The 25,463-nt window shown below is 41.2% G+C and overlaps 1 protein-coding gene across 1 annotated transcript in view; it reads left to right on the top strand.

Annotated features, from left to right (window-relative positions):
* Positions 1–25,463, top strand: part of LHCGR (luteinizing hormone/choriogonadotropin receptor) — a 63,445-nt gene that overhangs the window by 34,966 nt on the left and 3,016 nt on the right. Inside the window, exons 7-10 of the mRNA XM_015112325.3 lie at positions 1,247–1,315; positions 6,296–6,370; positions 16,150–16,335; positions 20,950–21,030. Coding sequence (XP_014967811.3) covers positions 1,247–1,315; positions 6,296–6,370; positions 16,150–16,335; positions 20,950–21,030 — 411 coding nt within the window. The remainder of the gene's footprint in view (positions 1–1,246; positions 1,316–6,295; positions 6,371–16,149; positions 16,336–20,949; positions 21,031–25,463) is intronic.

Genomic DNA, 25,463 nt, shown 5'->3' on the forward strand with positions numbered 1-25,463 from the left:
TCTCAGCTATGTTGTGGGTTGATGGGAGGAGACCATACATACATACACACAGAGTACATACATGCTATTGATGTTACACACACACTCACACCCCCCGTAAAGTGAAGTTCCATGTTCATTTTATTTAACAAAGACTAGAGAGGCCTTGAAGACAACAGCTACCTGGAGCAGGAATAAGTGAAGCACATTTCTGAACCATTTCTCAAGTCACACCCCACAGCCTGTCCCTGGCCAGCTTCCAGCAACCCTGCAAAGGGAAGTTAGGGTCTTGGCAGATATAAGGAGCTTAACAGTACGTCACACCACAGCCCTTTCTCATGTGGCTTTTACATCATCATTCACAAAGAACTTATGCAAATATTTCCATCTAAGTCAGTAGCTTTCAAACTTGTTAGACAAGTTACTTTCCCTCACTGAGTCTATTTCCTTCTTTGCAAAATGACGATGTGCTGCTTGATTCCCTCTAGACTCCTTTTTGGCTCAAACATTTCCCTGTATCTGTGTTCTAAGGATCCTCTTATGTCTTATTCCGGGTAGAAGTATATATGTATGTATGTATGTATGTGTATTTATAGATATATACTATAAAAAATGGTGGCATAAAATTTCATAAAAATTAATACCCTAATTACTTGCAAAATGCTCTAGTACTTTTTATTTTTTCTATATAGTTTTTTAAATGCTGGTTATGCCCAAGTAAATTGATTCACTACCCACTAATGGTCTTAAAGAACTGTTTACAGACAGTGAAATCTTCTTGGTTGTGAAGCCAAATTTGACATCAGCAAAACCACACACTCACCCAAGAAAAAAAAAGCTGGCTCAGTGCTGGAGGCTTCCTCTGCCCTCAGCTTTCAACACCCAGAAAACCCATATGCCCACACAGGCCTGCAAAACCAGAGGAAAGGCTTAAGTGTTAAACAGCTCTGGCCTCGGATCCCAGCTATGCCACTGTTTTCCTTTTGACATTAAGCAAGCTACATAACCACACTGAGGCTTAGGTTTCTTGTCAGTATAATGGAAATGATGATGAGGATTAAATCATAAAATATACATAGAGTGGCTGATGAAGTATCTAGCACTTAATAGCCACTTAATAAATTGATGGTGGTGGTGACGATAGAGAACTAGATATTATGAATGCCTGTAATAATCTTAGTAATATATGTTACAGGAGGAAAAATGTGTTTCCAAACTGTTTCTTTCAGTTTCTTCCCATTCCTAAACCCTCTCCTCCCTCCTTCAGCAAACTATATGGAAATGGATTTGAAGAAGTACAAAGTCATGCGTTCAATGGGACGACACTGATTTCACTGTAAGTATTTGCTCATTTCCCCAGCTCACGAATAAAAATGAAATATTACTCTGGCTACAAGATCACATTCAATCTTCAGCAACTAACTCAGGGCAAAAATAAACTTTCAAGTGGCTAGCCCTCAGTGTTTCATGCATGTTACTAGGCAACTGGCTGGCTAGAAACCCCACAGCACCCTGATTTCAAAGGCAGATGCAGCCTGGATACATTGAAGTTGACAGTTTACTGAAATATTCAACACCCTACTTTATGCCTCCTCCACCTCAGTGCCTCCCTCTCTAGCCCCCTCACTCAGGTTGATGGTGTGTTAGAGGAAGCAGAATTTCAGAAAGAAATTCTTCCCTTGGCCCCACTGCAGAGAAATCAGATAATACTACCATTTACCAGTCTAATCAGCCACAACAGACCCACTCAGGGAGTCCCATCTCTGTACTGCTAGTGCGGGAGGAAGCTCATTTTCCACAAGGTAGGGAGCCTTGTGTTTTCACCACACCCTACCCAGTTCTTCATGTTAACAGCCTTTAACTCAAGAAGAGCATCGCTACTGTTTCCCTCATTGTTCTTGACCTCTCTTTCCTTCTATGGATCCTCTTCTAAAAGAGTGGCATATTCACAAAGTTTGTGGGGCTGTGGACATTTGAACCACAGCAAGTACAGGGTGAGGTGACAGTCACCCTACAATTTGTTCATAATAAAAACTGAGAGCACATGAAAAGTTCAATTGAAGCCAAAATTAAGGAAAATAAACAAAAAGGCCTTTAAAATAAATAAGTTGTGTAAGCTGTAATCTAGACTAATGCTTCTCAAATTTTTACACACCTAAGAAGAACCTGCAGATTTTTAAAATACAGATTCCTGGGCCCTACCCCCAGAAACCTGGATTCAGTGGATCTAGGTAGAGCCTGAGAATTTGCAATTTTAACAAGCTTCAGGAGATGCTGATGCTGTCAGTCTGAAGTTGGGTAGCACAGTCTAAAGTTGGGTAGCAAAATTCTGTACAATATGCTATTTATTTTTAATGATAGGTATCTAACCAAAGCCTCTATTATACTGATACATGCTATATAGTTTGGTGGCTAACAGAATAGACTTAAGAGACAATGAGTAAGACTCAAACTCCAGTCCCACTATTTAACAGCTGGTATGACCTTGAGCAAGTTACTTAACCTATCTAAGCCACAGTATCCTCATTCATAAAGTAGATCCACTAATAGGCTTTTTGTTGAAGATACCCCACCGAAATGAAAAGATCTGTTTCATATCCTCAATACTTAACACAGTGCCTGGCATATAGTAGGTGCTTATTTATTATGTACTATACAATATAATTAATTATAAGTAAACAATTAAACAAGATTGTATTTTTGTGTGCTTAGCACAGCATAGTAGCACATACTAAGTGTTCAAGAAATGGTAGAATTTTTAAAGTTGTTCTCCTATGATGGGGTGAATTTGCCCTCATGTTCTTTTTGACTTGATGACTTAATGAAAGGTTCATCAACAAGCATCCTTAAGTTAATGAAGGGTTCACTCAGGCCAATTGAATCGATTTCCGCCAAACTTAAATCAGAGGCATTTATATCATCTCCTGGCACAGTTCTCTCAGATGCCTCATTCCATTATTCACTCAACAAATGTTTATGAAGCATCAGCTGTGTTTGAAGAAACATGTCATATTTTGAGGGGAAATGAAGATGATTAAGTCCTAGTGTCGCCCTACAGGAGCTTACAGCATAGGAAGAAGCATCTCCAAATGCTGTATAAACTACACATTAAGTACTAAAACAGAAGCAAAGCATGAAGCCTCCCCAGAGAGAGGTAAAGTTCTCTGGGACTTCAAGGCAGGAGGAAAGGAAAGTATAAAAAGTATCTGGGAAAGGTGGGCTTTGAGCTGGGCATAACTTAGGCAAAAATAGAGGAAAAACACCTTCCAAGCAGAGGACAGCAAGAAGAATGGTCCAGAAGAGGAAGTATAGCATGTATTCAGAGACCAGCAAATAGTGCTTTCTAGATACAAGTTAAGGACAAAACAGGAAGGGCCTCAGATGCCATAGTAAAGAGTTTAGACTCTCTTCTCCAGAAAACGAGAAGCCATTGAAAGTTCTGAGTTGGAAGTACGAGATGAGTGCTTAAAGAAGGCTCAGCTGTGAGCAGGAAGGATGGAAGGCTGGAAGGGGTAGGGCAGGGCTAGAGACACAAGTGCCAGGGTCATCTGAATAGAGGGGATGGCTGAAATCCTGTGTGGCTGAGGTTACCTGAACAGGGGGAAAAACAAAAGAAGTGAATATTAAATTAAAGGGAAACAAGATGAGCATGAGAAGCAAGAGCAAAATGAAACAGATGGGAGGAAAACCAACACAGTATGTCTGTGTGAGGTCAGGAAAAATAGAAATTTAGGAGGGAAGATTTTAGGTGGTCAGCAGCATTTCAACTGTTACAGAGATACCAAAATGGGTATGAACTATGAAAAGTCCAATTAGTCAACATTCTGTATGCCCTGCATCTCACTGTTGTAAGAAAGAGGAAACCAAGGACATGAGTCAGTTTGCCAAGAACAAACTTAATTTCATTCAACAAACATTTATTAAGCACCACTGATATACTAAGCACTGTGTTAGGTACTGAGTCTGCAATGGTAGAGAGGACACAGTCCCTGCCCTTTTGAAGTTTCTGATCTATCAAAAGAGACAGACAAAAAAAGCAAATAATAGATAAAATTATTACAAGGGTAATATATAACTAAGAAGGACATAACCTGTTACTGAGATCTGAGAGAGTATGAGGGGTGACCAACTTAGGCAAGGTACCCAGGATGCCCTCACTGAGGACGTGATATTTAGGCTGAGCCTGAAGGATGACAAGGATTCCACTGTGGCAACAGTGAGGGAAGCACATTACAGAAAGAGGAGCAGATGTGCAAAGGTCCTGAGTTGGAAAAGGAACTAAGTTGGTAAGTCCCAAGAATTGAGAGGAGGCCCGTATGGCTGGAGGGTCTTTAGCAAGGGGGAGACTGGAGATGAAGGAGATGGAGCAGGATTGAGCAGCCATGGGAAAGGAGTCCGAATTCTCTTCTAAGGGCAAGGTCACACATTAAAGAGTTTAAATAGCAGGGGAGAAGCAGTTTTCAAAATTGTCAAGCAAAATTTTCAAACAATACATTCAGCCTTTCTCATAAATAGGCCTGTCCAAAGTTGTTCAGAACACAACGATACTGAAGTCCTGCAAAGTTCGCAAACACCTGACTTACTAAGGCAGCACAGGACACAGGAAAGACAGGAGTGCCCTGAGGCACCTGAGGGGTCTGGGAGTCAGTCCCTACTGTTCCCAGAGCACCCCAGCTGGGAAAACTTTGGTGTAACTTGTGGTTTCTTCCACTGTGCTTCAAAAGGTCATCCTGCCTGTGCTTCTCACACCTGCAAGGTCACGTCATTGGGAGAATTCTCAAAAGTGACCCCCAGGACAATGTGGGAAATTAATTTATTTTTTGACCAAGTTGCGTAATACAGAGTTACCAGTATACAGAAAGATCTGGGTTTTAGTAAAACATGTGAAATGCTCTGTCATGAAATTTGAACAATTAATCTGACTGGGCTAACACAAGAATAATTTGCTCACAGAGCCCAGTTTCAATGATGTATAACTATAACTGAATATAATTAAAACAAAACACATCAGGAAGAAGAGTCATGGAGGTTTAGGATGAAAAATTTCTTTTGATTTAGATTTTAAACAGCAATTGACTCTGACAATCTCATCTCTTTGAAAGTGGAAATACACCCAGGGGATGGGACGATGTGAGATTGACAGGTGGATTCTGATGAAAGGGCTGAGGGTTTCCAAAGAAAATGCTTAGTAGAAATGTGGAAAACAGCCACCCAGAGAGTGAAATGCAGGGGCTTTTGCAGTTCTTAAACAGCAAGGAGGGTGGGGAATGGATGTTAGTATGTTTGTTTTGCTGTGTACACTGTAATGGTGGTAAGAGAATCATGTTCCCATGCTTGAAATCATCACACCAACGACAGATGCACACTGTGCCCACCATCCAGGGTTTTCCAGATGCTCTGTGAATCACAACCATTCTCTTATAGAGAGGAAGTGCTCAAAAGAAGGCTGGCAGGCTTGTGCCCAGGGATTCCTCTTCTAGTTCCCTCGACTACTCAGAAAAGGGCCTGTGCTTAGAGATACCAGTGTCAGGGCCCAGAAAGGAGGCTGCCTAGGAGGACCAGATTGTGCTGCTCCTAAGGAGTTTAGCCGGAATGACTTTGAACTCAAGGCAGCAGAGCCCTCAGGGAGCTACTTCCATAACAGCTTTTGGCTTCTTCCATGGCCTTGAGAGTAGTGGCCCTCAATACTTTTTCCATGACACACACACACACCTGGCCATGATCATTTACACTGCACAGCTCCATGGGGCAATTTTCTACAGAGGCTGTAAGTCCTCTTTCTCACCCACTGAGAAATGCATATCTGAAAGAAAAAGAATACAAATTACACTACAAAAGAGATAACTCTGAACGGACCCTACTTTTTCAAGTATTTGCAAACTTCAATATATAACTATTAGCACACTCTGAGACCTCCAAGGTCACAATGGCGGAGAGGCTAACAAAGAGTAGGTTGCACTTCAGCCCTTCAAGCCTTGGCCTCTTGGAGCAGCATTTTCAACCTTACCCAGCTGTCTGGTGGTAAACTTTCATAACTCCAAGACAGGAGCGGGTGAGTACTTTAAGTTACAGGACAGAGTTCTACCAAGTGAGGAGGTAGTGGAAGAAAAAAGGAGCGGCCAAACACACATGCCAGCAATTTCATTATTTCATTAAGGACTAGCACGTCTTTTTCCCACTCTCCCTCCACTTCCCCCTTTTTCCCCTTCTAACCCTACCACCATGCACATAGGTTGGTCTAAATATGTGTACACACAGCTATGAATGCTTACACATGAGGTACAAACTCCACTAAGGAAAATGTCCTTCCCCACAGGGAGCTAAAGGAAAACATACATCTGGAAAAGATGCACAATGGAGCCTTCCGTGGGGCCACGGGGCCGAAAATCTTGTGAGTAGAGTGGTGCTGCCTCCCCTCCCTGCCCATTGTACCCCAACAGGGCTGCTTAGGGTGATCCCTCCACATCATCCCCAAGCTGATATGTGAGACATCAGCCTCTACACCTGAAAAGGCTGCTGTTGGAAAGACCAAGTGTATCACAGCTGCCATAATAAAGTACCCCAAACTGACAGGCTTAGACAAAAGAAATTCTGTCTTATGGTTCTGGAAGACAGATGTCCAAAATCAAGGTGTCAGCAGGGATTGGTTCCCTCTGAGGGCTGTGAAGGAAGCGTCTATTCCAGGCCTCTCCTAGCTTGTGCTAGTTCTTTCTGGTTGTGGCAGCATAACTCCAGTCTTCACATGGTATTGTGTATGTGTGTGCATGTATGTGTGTGTGTATGTGTATATCTCCAAATTGCCCCTTTTAATAAGAATAGCAGTCATGGATTAGGGCCCACCATAATAACCTCATTTTAACTTCACTACCTCTGTAAAGACCCTATCTCCAAATAAGGTCTAAGGTACTGAGAACGTCAAGATACGAATTTGAACAAGGGACAAAATTCAACCCATAACAACAAATATGGGGGGTGGTGGCCTCATGTGCTGGCAAAGAGGCTGGCTACCCACCTGGAATCCATTCATGGGAATCTAAGACCAGAGATCTGGCTTGCCCCTGGCACTTGGCTGGACAGGGCTGAGGTGCTGTCAGATTCTCTGAGGGTGCAAGGATTAGGACCAGGCTCTCTCAGTTAAAAAGGGTTTAAAGGATACATGGGAAATTGCTTCCAAGAAGGCCGAATAGGAACAGCTCTGGTCTGCAGCCCCCAGCAAGATCGATGCAGAAGATGGGTGATTTCTGCATTTCCAACTGTGGTACCTGGTTCATCTCACTGGGACTGGCTGGACAGTGGGTGCAGCCCACAGAAAGCCAGCTGAAGCAGGGCGGGGCATTGCCTCACCCGGGAAGCACAAGGGGTCCAGGGATTTCCCTTTCCTAGCCAAGGGAAGCTGTGAAAGACTGTACCTGGAGAAATGGTACACTGCTGCCCAAATACTGTGCTTTTCCTATGGTCTTTGCAACCAGCAGACCAGGAGATTCCCTCCTGTGCCTGGCTTGGTGGGTCCCATGCTCACAGAGTCCAGCAAACTAAGATCCATTGGCTTGAAATTCTCGCTGGTAGCGCAGCAGACCTGAGATGCTGGAGCTTGGCGCGGGGAGGGGCGTCCGCCATTGCTGAGGCTTGAGTAGGTGGTTTTATGCTTACAGTGTAAACAAAGCTGCCAGGAAGCTCGAACTGGGTGGAGCCCACCGCAGCTCAGCAAGGCTGACTGCCTCTCTAGATTCCACCTCTGTGGGCAGGGCATATCTGAACAAAGACAGCAGCCACAGTCAGATAATTATAGATAAAACCCTCATCTCTCTGGGACAGAGCACCTAGGGGAAGGGGCAGCTGTGGGCACAGCTTCTGCAGACTTAAATGTCCCTGCCTGACAGCTCTGAGAGAGCAGTTGTTCTCCCAGCACAGCGTTCCAGCTCTGATAACAGACAGACTGCCTCCTCAAGTGGGTACCTGACCCCCATGTAGCCTGACTGGGAGACACATCCCAGTAGGGGCCGACAGACATCTTATACAGGAGAGCTCTGGCCAGCATCCAGCAGGTGCCCCAATGGGACAAAGCTTCCAGAGGAAGGATCAGTCAGGAATATTTGCTGTTCTGCAGCCTCTACTGGTGATACCCAGGCAAACAGGGTCTGGAGTGGACCTCCAGAAAACTCCAACAGACCTACAGCTGACGGGCCCGACTGTTAGAAGGAAAACTAACAAACAGAAAAGAATAGCATCGACATCAACAAAAAGGGCATCCACACCAAAACCCCATCCATAGCTCACCAACATCAATGACCAAAGGTAGATACAACCACAAAGATGGGGAGAAACCAGAGCAGAAAGGCTGAAAATTCCAAAACCCAGAATGTCTCTCCTCCTCCAAAGGATCACAACTCCTCATCAACAAGGGAACAAAACTGGTCAGAGAATGAGTTTGATGAGTTGACAGAAGTAGGCTTCAGAAGGTGGGTAATAACAAACTTCTCCAAGCCAAAGGAACATGATCTAACCCATCACAAGGAAGCTAAAAACCTTGAAAATAGGTTTGGCGAATGGCTAACTAGAATAACCAGTGTAGAAAAGAACATAAATGACCTGATGGAGCTGAAAAACACAGCACGAGAACTTCGTGAAACATACACAAACTTCAATACCCAATTTGATCAAGTGGAAGAAAGGATATCAGTCATTGAAGATCAAATTAATGAAATAAAGCAAGAAGACAAGATTCGAGAAAAACAGACTGCAAACAAACGAACAAAGCCTCCAAGAAATATGGGACTATGTTAAAAGACCATATCTATGTTTGATTGGTGTACCTGAAAGTGATGGGAAGAATGGAACCAAGTTAGAAAACATTCCTGGATATTATCCAAGAGAAATTCCCCAACTTAGCAAGGCAGGCCAACATTCAAATTCGAGACATAAAGACAACACCACAAAGATAATCCTCCAAAAGAGCCATCTCAAGACACATAATTGTCAGATTCACCAAAGTTGAAATGAAGGAAAAAATGTTAAGGGCGGCCAGAGAGAAAGGTCGGGTTACCAACAAAGGGAAGCCCATCAGACTAACAGCAGATCTCTCAGCAGAAACCCTACAAGCCAGAAGAGAGTGGGGGCCAATATTCACCATTCTTAAAGAAAAGAATTTTCAACCCAGAATTTCATAGCCAGCCAAATTAAGCTTCATAAGTGAAAGAAAAATAAAATCCTTCACAGACAAGCAAATGCTGAGAGATTTTGTCACCACGAGGCCTGCCTTACAAGACCTCTTGAAGGAAGCACTAAACATGAAAAGGAACAACCAGTACCAGCCACTGCAAAAACACACCAAATTTTAAAGGCCATCGATGCTATGAAGAAACTGCATCAACTAATGGGCAAAATAACCAGCTAGCATCATAATGACAGGATCAAATTCACACATAACAATATTAATCTTAAATGTAAATGGGCTAAATGCCCCAATTAAAAGACACAGACTGCCAAATTGGAAAAAGAGTCAAGACCCATTGGTGTGCTGTATTCAGGAGACCCATCTCACATGCAAAGACACACATAGGCTCAAAATAAAGGGCTGGAGGAAGATCTACCAAGCAAATGGAAAGCAAAAAAAAGCAGGGGTTGCAATCCTAGTCTCTGATAAAACAAACTTTAAACCAACAGAGATCAAAAGAGACAAAGAAGGCCATTACATAATGGTAAAGGGATCAATTTAATAAGAAGAGCCAACTATCCTAAATATATATGCACCCAGTACAGGAGCACCCAGGTTCATAAAGCAAGTCCTTAAAGATCTACAAAGAGACTTAGACTCCCGCAAAATAACAATGGGAGACTTTAACATCCAACTGCCAATACTGGGCAGATCAATGAGACAGAAAATTAACAAGGATATCCAGGACATGAACTCAGCTATGAACCAAGTGGACCTAATAAACATCTACAAAACTCTCCAACCCAAATCAACAGAATATACACTCTTCTCAGCACCACATCACACTTATTCTAAAACTGACCACATAATTGGAAGTAAAACACTCCACAGCAAATGTAAAAGAACAGAAATCACAACAAACTGTCTCTCAGACCACAGTGCCATCAAATTAGAACTCAGGATTAAGAAACTCACTCAAAACTGCACAACTACATAGAAACTGAACAACCTGCTCCTGAATGACTACTGGGTAAATAACAAAATGAAGGCACCAATAAAGATGTTCTTTGAAACCAATGAGAACAAAGACACAATGTACCAGAATCTCTGGGACACATTTAAAGCAGCATATAGAGGGAAATTTATAGCACTAAATGCCCACAAGGAAAAGCAGGAAAGATCTAAAATCGACACCCTAACATCACAACTAAAAGAACTAGAGAAGCAAGAGCAAACAAATTCAAAAGCTAACAGAAGACAAGATATAACTAAGATGAGGGCAGAACTGAAGGAGACCCACATGAGACACAAAAAACCCTTCAAAAAATCAATGAATCCAGGAGCTTGTTTTTTGAAAAGATCAACAAAATAGATACACTGCTAGCAAGACTAATAAAGAAGAAAAGAGATAAGAATCAAATAGATGCAATAAATAAATGATAAAGGGGATATCACCACTGATTCCACAGAAATAGAAACTACCATCAGAGAATACTATAAACACCTCTAGACAAATAAACTAGAAAATCCAGAAGAAATGGATAAATTCCTGGACACATACACCCTCCCAAAACTAAACCAGGAAGAAGTTGAATCTCTGAATACACCAATAACAGGTCCTGAAATTGAGGCAGTAATTAATAGCCTACCAACCAAAAGAAGTCCAGGACCAGATGGATTCACAGCCGAATTCTACCAGAGGTAAAAAGAGGGGCTGGTACCATTCCTTCTGAAATGATTCCAATCAATAGAAAGAGAAGGAATCCTCCCTAACTCATTTTATAAGGCCAGCATCATCCTGATACCAAAGCCTGGCAGAGACACAACAAAAAAAGAGAATTTTAAGCCAATATCCCTGATGAACATCGATGTGAAAATCCTCAATAAAATACTGGCAAACCAAATCCAGCAGCATATCAAAAAGCTTATCCACCACAATCAAGTTGGCTTCATCCCTGGGATGCAAGGCTGGTTCAGCATACACAAATCAGTAAATGTAATCCATCACATAAACAGAACCGATGACCAAAACCACATGATTATTTCAATAAATGCAGAAAAGGCCTTCGACAAAATTCAGCAGCCCTTCATGCTAAAAACACTCAATAAACTAGGTATTTATGGAATGTATCTCAAAATAATAAGAGCTATTTATGACAAACCCACAGTGAATATCATACTGAATGGGCAAAAACTGGAAGCATTCCCTTTGAAAACTGGCAAAAGACAAGGATGCCCTCTTTCACCACTCCTATTCAACATAGTAATGGAAGTTCTGGCCAGGACAATCAGGCAAAAGAAAGAAATAAAGGGTATTCAACCAGGAAAAGAAGAAGTCAAATTCTCTCTGTTTGCAGAAGACATGATTGCATATTTAGAAAACCCCATCATCTCAGCCCAAAATCTCCTTAAGCTGATAAGCAACTTCAGCAAAGTCTCAGGATACAAAATCAATGTGCAAAAATCACAAGCATTCCTGTACACCAATAAGAAACAGAGAGCCACATCGTGAGTGAACTCCCATTCACAATTACTACAAAGAGAATAAAATACCTGGGAATCCAACTTACAAGGCATGTGACGGACCTCTTCAAGGAGAACTACAAACCACTGCTCAACGAAATAAAAGAGGACACAAACAAATGGCATTCCCCACTTAATAAATGGTGTTGGGAAAACTGGCTAGCCATATGTAGAAAGCTGAAACTGGATCCCTTCCTTACACCTTATACAAAAATTAACTCACGATGGATTAAAGACTTAAATGTAAGACCTAAAAACATAAAAACCCTAGAATAAAATATAGGCAATACCATTCAGAACATAGGCATGGGCAAAGACTTCATGACTAAAACACCAAAAGCAATGGCAACAACAGCCAAAATTGACAAACGGGATCTAGTTAAACTAAAGAGCTTCTGCACAGCAAAAGAAACTATCAGCAGAGTGAACAGGCAACCTACAGAATGGAAGAAAATTTTTGCAATCTATCCATCTAACAAAGGGCTAATATCCAGAATCTACAAAGAACTTAAACAAATTTACAAGAAAAAAACAAACAACCCCATCAAAAAATGGGCAAAGGATATGAACAGACACTTCTCAAAAGAAGACATTTATGCCACCAACAGACATACGAAGAAATGCTCATCATCACTGGTCATCCGAGAAATGCAAATCAAAACCACAAAGACATACCATCTCACACCAGTAGAATGGCGATCATTAAAAAGTCAGGAAACAACAGATGCTGGAGAGGATGTGGAGAAATAGGAATGCTTTTACTCTGTTGGTGAGAGTGTAAATTAGTATACCCGTTGTGGTAGATGGTGTGGTAATTCCTCAAGGATCTAGAACTAGAAATACCGTTTGACCCAGCAATCCCATTACTGGGTATATACCCAAAGGATTAAGACACATGCACACGTATGTTTATTGCAGCACTATTCACAACAGCAAAGACTTGGAACCAACGCAAATGCCCATCGATGATAGACTGGATAAAGAAAATGTGGCACATATACACCATGGAATACTATGGAACCATAAAAAAGGATGAGTTCATGTCCTTTGCAGGGACATGGATGAAGCTGGAAACCATCATTCTCAGCAAACTATCACAAGGACACAAAACCAAACACTGCATGTTCTCACTCACAAGTAGGAGTTGATCAATGAGAACACATGGACACAGGGAGGAGAACGTCACACACCAGGGCCTGCTGGGGGGTGGGGGTGCTGGGGGAGGGATAGCATTAGGAGAAATACCTAATGTAAATGATGAGTTGATGGGTGCAGCAAACCAACATGGCACACGTATACCTATGTAACAAACCTGCATGTTGTGCACATGTACCCCAGAACTTAAAGTATTTAAAAAACAAACAAAAAAAAAGGATACATGGGAAAGTTAGGAGAAATCGAACATTGAATCTGACAAAGCCTGAAACATCCAACATGAAACATCCAACATCCTGCAGAGACCTAAAGTTGCAGTCAGGTTTCAGGGATAAATGCAACAGCGTTCCAACTACTGTGCTGCTCTCACACAGGGCAACTGGTTATCCCATCACAGAAGTGGCAGTCCATGACACCACTAATCTACTCTAGCAGCTGTTATTTATCCAACAAACATTGATTGAACCTATCCTGTATACCAGGCACCGTGGTGAACAGACTATAGTAAGCAAAATAGCTCTGGACCTTGCCCTTAACCAGATGACAGACACATAAGGGAGACAACAACAAACAGGCAAAGCAATAAACAGGCATGTCATTTTACAATGAAAAAAGTTCTAGAAAAATGGTGAGCAAGGTAACCCAGTTCATTTGTTTGTTTATCCATCCATTTATTCACTAACTCTTATGAACCCATACTCTGCAGTAGTCACTGGATTAGGCATCAGAGAAATGGCAGAGATTAAGAAGAGATAAGCACTTCTGCCTTCATAGAATGGGGAAGACAGACAAGGATCATATAAGTAAATAAAATATGTAGTCATCCAAATGCTATCGGTTGTAGAGGAGAAAACTCATTTGGTTGTGGGGAAAGGAGTTCTGGAGGGGGGAGTACTATTTTAAAGGGGATGGTGAGGGAAGACTATCCCGAAAAAGTGTCGTTTGAATGAATACCTAAAGGAAGTAAGAAAGCAAGTTATGTGATTATCTGCAGGAAAAGTGTTCCAGGAGGGGGAAACAGCAAAAGCAAAGGCCTGAGACAGAATCTTGCCTTGTGTATTTGAAGAGCAGCAAGGAGGCCAATATGGCAGAGTGAGCAAAGAAGGGAATCATAGAATATAAGGACAGAGACGTGGCAGAGAGCTGGATCATGGTAGGGCCTATGGTCACTATATGGACTTTGTTTTTTCTTTAAGTGAGATGGGGAGGCTTTGGGGGTTTGAGCAAGGGAAGGAAATGAGCTGTTCTGGTTATTCTTCATAATGTAGATCCTGCCAAGATCAACTCATGACTCTGTCTACTTTCTATTTCCACCAGTGTAAAACACAAAGTCTGTCTAATTTCTTAGCTCCTGTCCCTATCAGCCCCTCACTCTCTATTTCCTAACTCCTTCCTGCTATCCACTTTTGACTGTCTACTTCCTATTCCTGCCACTGTGAGCCCTGACTGTGCTAGTTCCTAGCTCCCACTGTCAACCCCTGACTTCATCTGTTTCCTAGCTCCTGCCACTGTCCAGTTCTCTGTCTACTTCATAAGTCCTGCCACTATCGACCTCTGACTCTACTTCCTAACTCCCACCACTAAAATTCCTACATCTTTCTGTTTCCTAACTTCTGCCACTATCAATCCTAACTCCCTCTAATCTCCACTCAACCCTATAACTTCTGTTTACTTATGACTTCCACTACCTTGTGGCTCCTGCCCACTGCTTTCTCTGCTCTCAAATTCTGGCAACCTTATCCTAGGGGTCTTTTTCTACACGTATCATATGCAAAGCACACCAGACTCCAAATCTTGTAGGTTGACTGAATACTCTTCAGTTTAGCACATCCAGTAGGCAGAGCTGTTATAGCAAGCTGTCCATCTACTTGGTCACTAGACAAACAAAGAAAGCTGCCTCTGGCTCAGGTGCAAAACACAACCAAGCCACTGTGTTCCCAAGGCCCCTGCATGACAGTATTGGCTTGAAGAGCTGCTTGGTTAGCTCCTTAGAAGTGACTGTGGGCACTACAGATCCCTACACTCTCATGTCCAAAACAGTAGCACCAGACCTAGGTCTCTTCCTTCCCAAGAGGTTGTTCTCATTATACCCCTAGGATTTGAATCGTATCTAAAAGCATCCATTCCACCCTTACTCAAAAAGTATTTCTCAAACTAGTCTGTTACTAAGACTGAAAACCCACTATCAGAGGTTCACTCCCTTATAATGAGGCCCTACCATTTCAAAGAATCTAATTTTAAATTTACTCACTCACAAGACAAACAAAAAAGCCACCAGATCTTCAAAGAGCTCAATCCCTAACATGTCTGAGATAAAAAACCCTATAAAGCAGAATGAGAACCCTGGTTACCTGAATCAATAGGGACACAAAAGCAGGAAAGTCTGAAGCCCCTGGGACAAATTTTGCTGCCTTAATTTTTCCACTGAGGTCCTACAACATCATCATTCCATGTCATCAAGTTCATCTTCCATCAGTCACCTATTGCTCCCCTCCCATGTGCTGAACACCAAGTCTTGCAGATGATTGCTGAGGGGAGCTGTGCTGCTAGAAAAGTTTTGTGGGGCATCAGCAGCAGCCACTTAGAAGATGAGCAGAATTGTTTAATTCCCATTGACTCTTTTCTCCTAACACTTAATGTGTTTAGAATTTTCTTGGACATTGCCTCAAGTCTAGTAAAACCAAAGAGTTCAGGACCTTGTTGACAAAGCCTGACCTTTCCACACAGTTTGACTTGCAAGGTTGTGTTTGCTTGCTTTGAACAGATGAATCAAGTTTGCGTTAGAGAACATGCATTCTGCTTCCTAGGTAGATGATGGCTAATGCCACATAGCAGCTCTTAATAAGGTAACTAGCCTATGCTTCATGAAAACCTCTCCTGCAGGGCTTAATCAATCAAAGACTGAAGCATCTGAAGCCCTGAATAATTTCCCCTGGGGTAGAGCACAAAAGCTGATGTAACTGCATGTGCTGGCTGTCGCATAAAGCAAGTGGTTATTTCACTTCTGCTAAGTGGAGAGAAGTAGAGGAAGAGAGAGGGTGGGGAAAAGGAGTTGGAAGAGGGGAGAGACAGAGAAATGCTAATAAATGTATGGTAGGTGCAAGGAGTTATACTTAACCTTGAAAAGAATAATGAGGCGCACATGAGAAAAAATACAGAATCGCTTTTTTGAATTCAGATCTTAGTGAGAGTAATTGAAATGGAGAATTAAGGGGAAAGCAAGATGGAGAAGATTCCTCAGTGCCTATAATGATAATATTGTTGAGGGGAGGTTCCATTCTCTGAATAAAATGTATAAAATAAATAAATAAAAAGCATTTCTCCCCTTTATTGTTCAGGGATATTTCTTCCACCAAATTGCAGGCCCTGCCGAGCTATGGCCTAGAGTCCATTCAGACGCTAATTGCCACGTCATCCTATTCTCTAAAAAAATTGCCATCGAGAGAAAAATTTGCCAATCTCCTGGAAGCCACGTTGACTTACCCCAGCCACTGCTGTGCTTTTAGAAACTTGCCAACAAAAGAGTAAGTAAAAAACAAAAGGTAAAGCCTACCCAAGCTGCGGCCGAAATTCAGATTTCAAAATAGTCAATGAGTAGACAGCTCCACTCCCCTTCACTCCCTGCCTTCTCGCCCAACTCCATAGACATGGGGTCACTTTCAAATAGATAAGGAGAAAACAAACTGTTCTGTTTCCTTGTGGAAACTGCTGCCAAATAGTTGATTCTCCCTGAAGTTAGAAGACCTTTGTAGTCAATTCTGGGTATACTGAATTAGAGGCCATTTTAGCATTTGCAGAACGGAGTACAAAACTGGCATCTCAAAGGATTTGTTCTAATCCTTATCAGAGAGCATCATTTTTTTAAGCAGAGGAAGAAGCTTCAGGATGGCAAAACTTACCTAATGTTTTAATCCTTAATTTAAAAATGGACACAAAACACTACAGAAGGTTTTCAAAACTATTTCTCTCCTAGTAGCCAAGCATCTTCCATTTCAGAACAGAATTACAGCTAAAGATAAGCTTAGTATGGGAACAGAAAGGGAATGAGCTCCTGGATGGTTTGCATCCAGTGGTCGGTATCGTACTGATTCCGTTCATCCAGGGTTGGGGACATGGTGGCTGAATTTCATTCTTTCCTCAGAGCATTGTTTTTCGACTTTTTTTGACTGAGATGCATAGTAACAAATACTTTTGTATTGCAACCCAGTACATGTCACATATGTAACAGAAATAAAGCAGAGTGATACTTAACTTTTTAATATGTAATATGCTGATATTTTCTTGTTTATTTTATGCTTTTCTTATTTTTAATGCCAGTCTTGATGCACTCTATTGCTTTCATGACCCACCAATGGGTCACACAACTTACAGTTGGGACAACACTGCCCTAAAGCATTATTATTGTAGCCTATGGAGATAGGCTCTATTCAGTTAATCAGATAAGGCACTAAGAGAGTGACACCAGATGCTGCTGTCTTTGTTTGGAATCAACCAAAATGAATTATTTATAATCAACCAGTATGCATTATTTGTACCTTGCATACAGGAGGTTCAGCTCCACCTGAGGCTTTTGGGATAGCTGAGAAGATAAAAACACTTGCTGTATTCAGAGAGTCATGCAGCATTAACTGAGCTTCAAAAACATTAACTGAGCACTCACCATGTTCCAAACACTGTGTGAAAGCCTGAAGGTACAAAGATAAGTCACAGACAGCTGTATGGGGGCAACACACAAGACAGCCAATATTTAAGTCCAACACAGCAAATGTTATGACAGATCTGAGAAGAGAACAGAGTGTTCTGAGAGCACTGAGGAAGAGTTTGTTAATGGTAGCAGGGATTATGGAAGGTTTCCTGAGGGAAGTGATTTAGGCTGAGTCTTGAAGAACAGGCAGGAGTTGTCTAGACAGAGTGAGAAAAAGCAGGCAAAGAAGATAGAATGGCTCATGTGAAGACACAAAGTCAAGAGACAGTAGATGAAACTCTCTCAGAAAAAGTGAAACATGGACACATGGAGGAAGATGAAACCGAAGAGGAAGCCAAGGAGATGTGGGCCATGATGATCTGAGGGCCAGGCCCAGCTGTTTAGAGGATGGGGAGCCATGAAGACTTTTAAGCAAGATTACTCAAATTTGCTTTTATAAAATACCACTTTGCAGCAAGGAGGATGGTTTGGAGGTGAGCAAAACTGGTGAGAGACCAGTTAGGAAAAGGATAGAGATATTGGTTTATGATAAAGCTGATTCTGGATACCCACATTTTGTGGCAAAGAAATCACATCCCTTCCTGAAATTACTGGCATGTGAAAATTTTAGTTCAGGGATTTTTATTCCAGTAGGTGAAAGAGACAAAATATTCCTGCAAGGAATTGTCTCATAAGTATTGGAGAAGAATAATACATAGAAGCGTCCAATTTGAATTGCCTCATTTCTCCTTCCTCATCAGTAAAGGTTGAGGCCCTCACAGCCTGCTCTCTTTTCCCATTTTTCTTTTTTTCTTGGCAGGGGTAAGGGTGTTGGTTATTTTCATTTATTGACCTGACTAATGGGTACATAGCTGATCATTCTGTGAGAAATCATTGAGCTGTACATTCATGTTTTACCTGCTTTCTGTGTGTTACAATTTAATTTTCTGATGTTTTACAAATTGCTATTACAATATAAGTCTATTTGAAACTTATGAAAAGGAAAATAGGCAAATGTCATATATCTTTTCTGGTTGTGGCCTTGTACCCCACTGCCCTCAGGGAACCTTGATCTGACTTCACCAAGTAGCCTTTTGGAATTAGCCCCTTCTGAGCCTGTCCTTTTCCATCATGTCCAAATTCTTAATGAATGCAGTTGATAAACCTTGTAATAATGTATCAACAGCATGATAGTTCTTGCATAGAATATGCATGAACTGTGTAGAAACAATGCATTGTCCCATCAGAGAAGATGCAAATTTCATTCTCTATAAAAACAAAGATTGACTGTCATGAGGATGCCATCAGGGCAGTGAATATGAGGAGAGAAGAAATAAGAGACAATCAAGGGCATTTGTAATTATGAAGAAACCACTGTTTTTTTTCTGTAGATCTCCTCTGTGGACAACCATTATTTTTTTATTCAACTTTTATTTTAGTTACAGGGGTACATGTACCAGTTTGTTACATGAGTATATTGCATCCAGGAAGTGAGCATAATACTCGATAGGTAGTTTTCAACCCATGCCTCCCTCCTTCCCTGCCCCCCCTTTAGTATTCTGCAGCACCTGTTGTTCCCATGTTTCTGTTCATATGTCCCCAGTGTTTAGCTCCCTCTTATAAGTGAGAACATGCAGTATTTGGTTTTCTAATCCTGAATTAATTCACTTAAGATTATGGCTTCCAGCTCCATCCATGTTGCTGCAAAAGACATTATTTTTTATGGCTGCATAGAATTATATTGTATATATTAACCACATTTTCTTTTTTTTTTTTTTTTTTTTTTTGAGACGGAGTCTCGCTCTGTCGCCCAGGCTGGAGTGCAGTGGTGCGATCTCTGCTCACTGCAAGCTCCGCCGCCTCCCGGGTTCACGCCATTCTCCTGCCTCAGCCTCCCTAGAAGCTGGGACTACAGGCGCCCACCACCACGCCCGGCTAATTTTTTTGTATTTTTAGTAGAGATGGGGTTTCACCGTGTTCGTCAGGATGGTCTCGATCTCCTAACCTCGTGATCCGCCCGCCTTGGCCTCCCAAAGTGCTGGGATTATAGGCGTGAGCCACCGCGCCCGGCCTGTACCACATTTTCTTTATCCAATCCAAGCACCCAGGTTGATTCCATGCCTTTGTTATTGTGAATAGCATAGCAATGACCATACAAGTGCATGTGTCTTTTTGGTATAATGATCTATTTCATTGGGTATACAGTGAGTAATGAGATTGCTGAGTTGAACAGTAGCTCTGTTTTAAGTTCTTTTAGAAACCTCCAAACTGATTTCCACAGTGGACGAACTAATTTACACTCTCATCAACAGTGTATGAGCGTTCCCTTTTCTCAAACTGTAAAAATCCTAGAAGAAAACCTAGGAAATACCCTTCTTGACATCAGCCTTGGCAAAGAATTTTTAGCTAAGTCCTCAAAAGCAATTGCAACGAAAACAAAAATTGACGAGTGGGACCTAATTAAACTACAGAGCTTCTGCACAGCAAAAGAAACTATCAACAGAGTAAACAGACAACCTACAGGATGGGAAACAATACTCACAAACTATGCATTTGACAAAGGTCTAATATCCAGAATCTATAACAAACTTAAACAAATCAACAAGCACAAAAATAAATAACCCCATTAAAAAGTGGGCAAAGGGCATGAATAGAACAGCATTTTTTCATATGTTTGTTGGCTGCTTGTATGTCTTCTAAAGAAAAAATGCTCATCATCACTAATCATCAGAGAAATGCAAATCAAAACCACAATGAGAAAAACAACAGATGCTGGCAAGGCTGTGGAAGAAAAGGGAATGCTTATATCCTGTTTCTTTACTCATTTGTATCTCCCTTAAATTCCATCCCTAGGTAAGTGCTCCCTCAGGTAAGAACAGGCCTCATTTTATTTTATTGGTATTTCTCCAATTTCCATAGGCTAAACTTCTTAGAGGGAAAGATGGAGGAGTAGGGAGCACCCACATATGTTTCTGCACATAAGAAAAAATAACCTGAAATTCACATCATGATGTCAGGTCCGGCATCTTCAAGTCCTTACAAAAAAAAGGTGCCCAGTTATAATTCAAAACCATGAACACAGAATGATTATTTGTTAAGGCCAATGTGGAAAGGAGAGTGGTAAGGAGCAAACCTTAATATACCATAAAAGTAGCTTTTATAATCATTGAAAAATCCTTGATTCAATATGACAAATTTAAGTTTTTTCATCTCTAGTGCCCACACAAAATGCTTAGTATTCAGAAGCATTTTATCTAAGCTGGAAGCACTCTAATGACAATTCAGAAGCCTTTACTGTCTCCTCAGGAAGCATTTCAGTTAGGACAATGGTGCAGAACAAGATGCTGGTGTAATAGGTAAAGAATTTGCATGAACAAAGCATAAATAGATGCACAATCAGGTTTAGCTTGAAGACCAAAAGCTCAAATGCTTTTTTTAACCTCTTCTCTTTCAGACAGAATTTTTCACTTTCCATTTCTGAAAACTTTTCCAAACAATGTGAAAGCACAGTAAGGAAACTGAATAATAAAACATTGTAAGTATTTGCATGCAAGGAAACTCAGAAGTCATATCTTGTTCTGTGTGTACCTTATTATCAGCATCAATTTTTTCTTTTGATACAGTCTTGGTTGGGGAGCGGTTGCAAAGCATCTTTAAATAGTTTTAAAATGGGAATTTTTTCTTTGCAATTGACATCAAGTTGATCAAGCATCTCTTTCAACTGTTTAAAAAACTATTTTAAAATGTTCCTCAATATTTATTCTAAAATTATATTAAAGCCTCCTCAAAAATTAAAACTATGCAGGTATTTTGATGTCACCAAAGGCTGATATAACTGATAGCTTCATTTGTAAGAATTTCCACTAGTCACATGGTCAACATTCCACAAAGATTAACTAATTGCGAACGTAGCTTAAAAGTAGCCACTTCCCTTAAAGGAGACTTAGGCTACCTCAACAACTATGCTCCTGGGCTTAAAATTAGTCTTCATGGTATCGCTAACATACACTGGATGGAAGCTACATTGCTGTTTTACTGACTAACTTTTAACACTTTTCTGCTATAAATGCTGGCTGCCTTGGCATTTCACTTATCTTCAATTGTAAAACAGCATGCCTCAGAAGATAATCCCAGTGTCCCTATGGCACATTTACTAAGATTTAGATTTTATTATGCCCCCATGAGTCCTCCAGACTACAAAACTAGAGGTCCCTCTGAGATACTTTGCCAATCTCTTTCTGAAATTTTCTCTTTTCTTTTCCTATCAGTCTCCAAGTTAGACAAATGCTTCAGGGTGATGTGGTAGAATGACCCTGGACTTTGGGGTTCCATTCCAAGGATATGAATCCTTGGAAGTAACCTTCCTGTAACACTGAGTATCACTGGCAACATTTATCCTTTTTGAGACCTTTCTCCTCATCTGTAAGGAACAGCAGAAATACCATTTGGCTTTCAGAACCATGAGAATGAAGGAAGTTGCTAAGCAATGTGACAACACCAAGGGTAAATAAGTATTACTGTCTCCTTCTTTTCCTTTTCTCGCAGTAGGTCTGGCACCCATATCCTCCAGTGGCCTTTTCTTCTCCCTTCCCATCATCTTACTCAGTATTCTATCAGTAACCTTCTATGTAACTCTTTTGCAACCACATGACTTTATTCTTATCAACAAGAAAACATTTATGGGTATAGTTAATAACAGCACCAAGGAGTGGTTTGAGGGGAAGGAAGACTTCAAACCATCCTCCATATAATCCTCACCAGTCCTCACCGTAAACCTTCCCAAATGAGCACAAACAACCTTAAGTTTGCTATGCTATCACTGCTTTAAGACAAGTCCCTAATCTCTAGCATCTTCAAAACTAACCGAAATTAACATAAAATCTAAGTACAAAGAGCATTCTCCTTGTGAAAGCATTTTATGCTAAATCTCCTACCTCCTACCTCCCACCAGATAGCCATTCCTCAGTGCCTAGAGTTTAGAAATTCTGCAGCCAGCCGCTAAGCCTTACCTATTCTCCCCAAGATAATGCATCCTTACCTCTATGGCTGGCCCCATTGTCCTCCTAAAATTCCCATCTTTTCTCCTTTCTTTCTTGTGACTGGAGCAGGCGTACTACAGCTCTCCTTCCTCTGATTCAATATTACGAAGCCCATGTGAGTCCATTCATACTCCCTGTATAGCCTCCAATACTAAAGACAGCTCCGTGCTGGGCTTCGTCAATAAGCATGATGCTGCCCTCAGGAGCCATCCCAGGACACAAACGTAAGTAACGGCAGGTGGGCATTTAGTCTGAAGACAAATCACCAGGGAGAAAAATTGCTAGACATATGCCCAGTAGGGCAAAAAAAAGAAAGGACAAAGGACCAGACAGCGAGAGGAAGTGAGAAAACATGTTTGACCTCTTATTGATATAAATTTAATCAGAAATCATGGCAGAATTTTTAGAAGTTTTACAATAGTGCTTCTAAGAACTGAAGTAGTTTTGAAAAGGGGAAAGGAGTAAAGGAAATCAGGAACAGTTGGAACGTTTTCACCTAATTTAACAAAGGCTATTATTTTCTATGAATCATCCAGAGAGCTTACTTAAAATGCAAATTCCTGGGCTCTGCCTCTAGAGATTTTTTATTCAGGGTTTGGAAAGCCAGGAGTCTGAATTTTAACAAACACCCTGGTGATTCTGATGGAGCTGGTTCAAGGACCACACTTTGAAAAACAATGAGAGTGAAGTTAGGGGAAAGGTCTCTGAACTGTGGTTATGAAGACCTCATGCTGCTACTGTCACTATCCCTGAGAGACCTTGGACAAGTCCTCCTTTAATCTTGGTTTCCTTACCAATAAAATGAAATGATTCAATGAGATGGTCTTTAAAAATCTTTTTTTTTGAGACAGAATTTCGGTCTGTCACCCAGGCTCAAGTGTAGTGGCACAATCTCAGCTCACTGCAACCTCTGCTTCCTGGGTTCAAGCGATTCTCCTACCTCAATCTCCCAAGCAGGTGGGATTACAGGTGCATGCCACCATGCCCAGCTAATTTTTGTATTTTTAGTAGAGACAGGGTTTTGCCATGTTGGCCAGACTGGTCCAAACTCCTGACCTCAGGTGATCTGCCTGCCTCAGCCTCCCAAAGTGCTGGGATTACACGCATGAGCCACCGCGCCTGGCCTTAAAACCTTTCTAATGCTAAGAAATTAATGATCTATTTTCTTTAATAGTTCTTTTAACCATCTTCTCCCTTTAAAGATTAAAAAATGGTAATTATATTTACGTCTATGAGAAGAGGACAAACAAATGTGCTAGTTATAACAATATTTAATAATAAAACACGGGAGGTTCCTATGCGGTCTTCTGTACATAACAGCAGCCCTTCTCTAGTTCCAAATTGGGCTCCACAATACTCGAACATATTTTCAGAGTCCCAGGTCACAGATTTTTTTCTTTTTTAAAATCTGTGTTCTTTCCCTTCAGTATTGTATTCTTCCAATTTATTATTTCCTCCACTCACTGAACTAGGTATGCACTTAAAATACAAAACATGAGAAGTTAGCTTTCGAAAGTAGAGAAAAATATCCTTTTAGTGTGTTAGAACCATAAGGTTCCTCATGTATTATACAAAAATGTATTATAAATACATATATGTAATGGCCTTGACAGAAAAAATATGCCCATTTCTCCAGTTCCTAAGATTGTATTAGCAGAAGATGGGTAAAAACAAAAATGTTTGTTGAGCCTACCTGCATCATGCTGTGTGCTCACTGTCCCTGTATCCTCTCAATTCCTTTCAGAGCTAGAATCATCCTGGTTTAGAATTATTCACTCTACAAACATTTACTGAATGAACACTCTGAGCCAAAACTGTGCTAGACACTGGGATTTCAGAAATGAGTAAAACCTAGTCCTCTGTTTTCAAGAAGTGAATAGACAATTAAAGAAGATAGACATGCATCATCACTTAATTGCAATATGTTTTGATAATTGCAATTGTACTAAGTTAAGCTCTGGCAGGAGGATAAATAATACTTGGGGAGTATAATCAAGAAAGCCTTCATAGAAGAGCTTATCTTTACAGATGAGGAGGAATTCACCAGAGAGATGAGGAAAGGAAGAAAATTCTAGGCAGAAGTATGTACAAAGACAGAGGAATGAAACAGTAGAACTTATTCAGAGAGCTACAAGTTATTTTATGTGACCAAAGAGAAGGTTGCCCAAGGGATCTGCAAGAGCTAATTTTAAGAATCCCTAATATTGATTGCTTCAAGAATTATTCTAAACATTCTTCATGTATGAATGCATTCAATTCTTAGCACAACTGTAACATAGAAGGTATGATTATTATCCCTACTTGGCAAATAAAGAACTTGAGGCACACAGATATTAATTAACTCTCCTGGGATTACACAGCCTGTAAGAGCCGTGCTAGAACTGGGTCCTGGAAGTCTCGCTCCAGAGCCCATTCTCTGAATTCTGCAGCACTACTGCTTCTTAGAGATGAGGTTGGAGAGATAGGCAGAACCCAGACCAAGGAGGGCCTTGGAAGTCATCACAATGAGTTTGGATTTTATCTCATAGCCAATGAGAGCCTGGGGCAGGTTTGAGTTCAGAAAGTGAAATTAGTAACTTTGTATTTGGGAAAGGCCGTTCTAGAAGGAACATACAGAATGGACTAGGGAGAGGGCTAAAATTGGAGAAAGGATATCAGGAAGAAAACTAATTGCTCCATAAGAGAGGACAAAAACCCAGGCCGGGCACAGTGGCTCATGCCTGTAATGCCGAGGCAGGTGGATCACAAGGTCAGGAGATGAAGGCCATCCTGGCCAACATGGTGAAACCTCGTTTATACTAAAAATGCAAAAAATTAGCTGGGGGTGGTGGTGTGTGCGTGTAGTCCCAGCTACTCAGGGGGCTGAGGCAGGGGAATCATTTGAACCTGGGAGGCAGAGGTTGCAGTGAGCCAAGATTGTGCCACTGCA

Source organism: Macaca mulatta, chromosome 13 (assembly GCF_049350105.2).
Source record: "Macaca mulatta isolate MMU2019108-1 chromosome 13, T2T-MMU8v2.0, whole genome shotgun sequence".
Lineage (NCBI taxonomy): Eukaryota > Metazoa > Chordata > Mammalia > Primates > Cercopithecidae > Macaca > Macaca mulatta.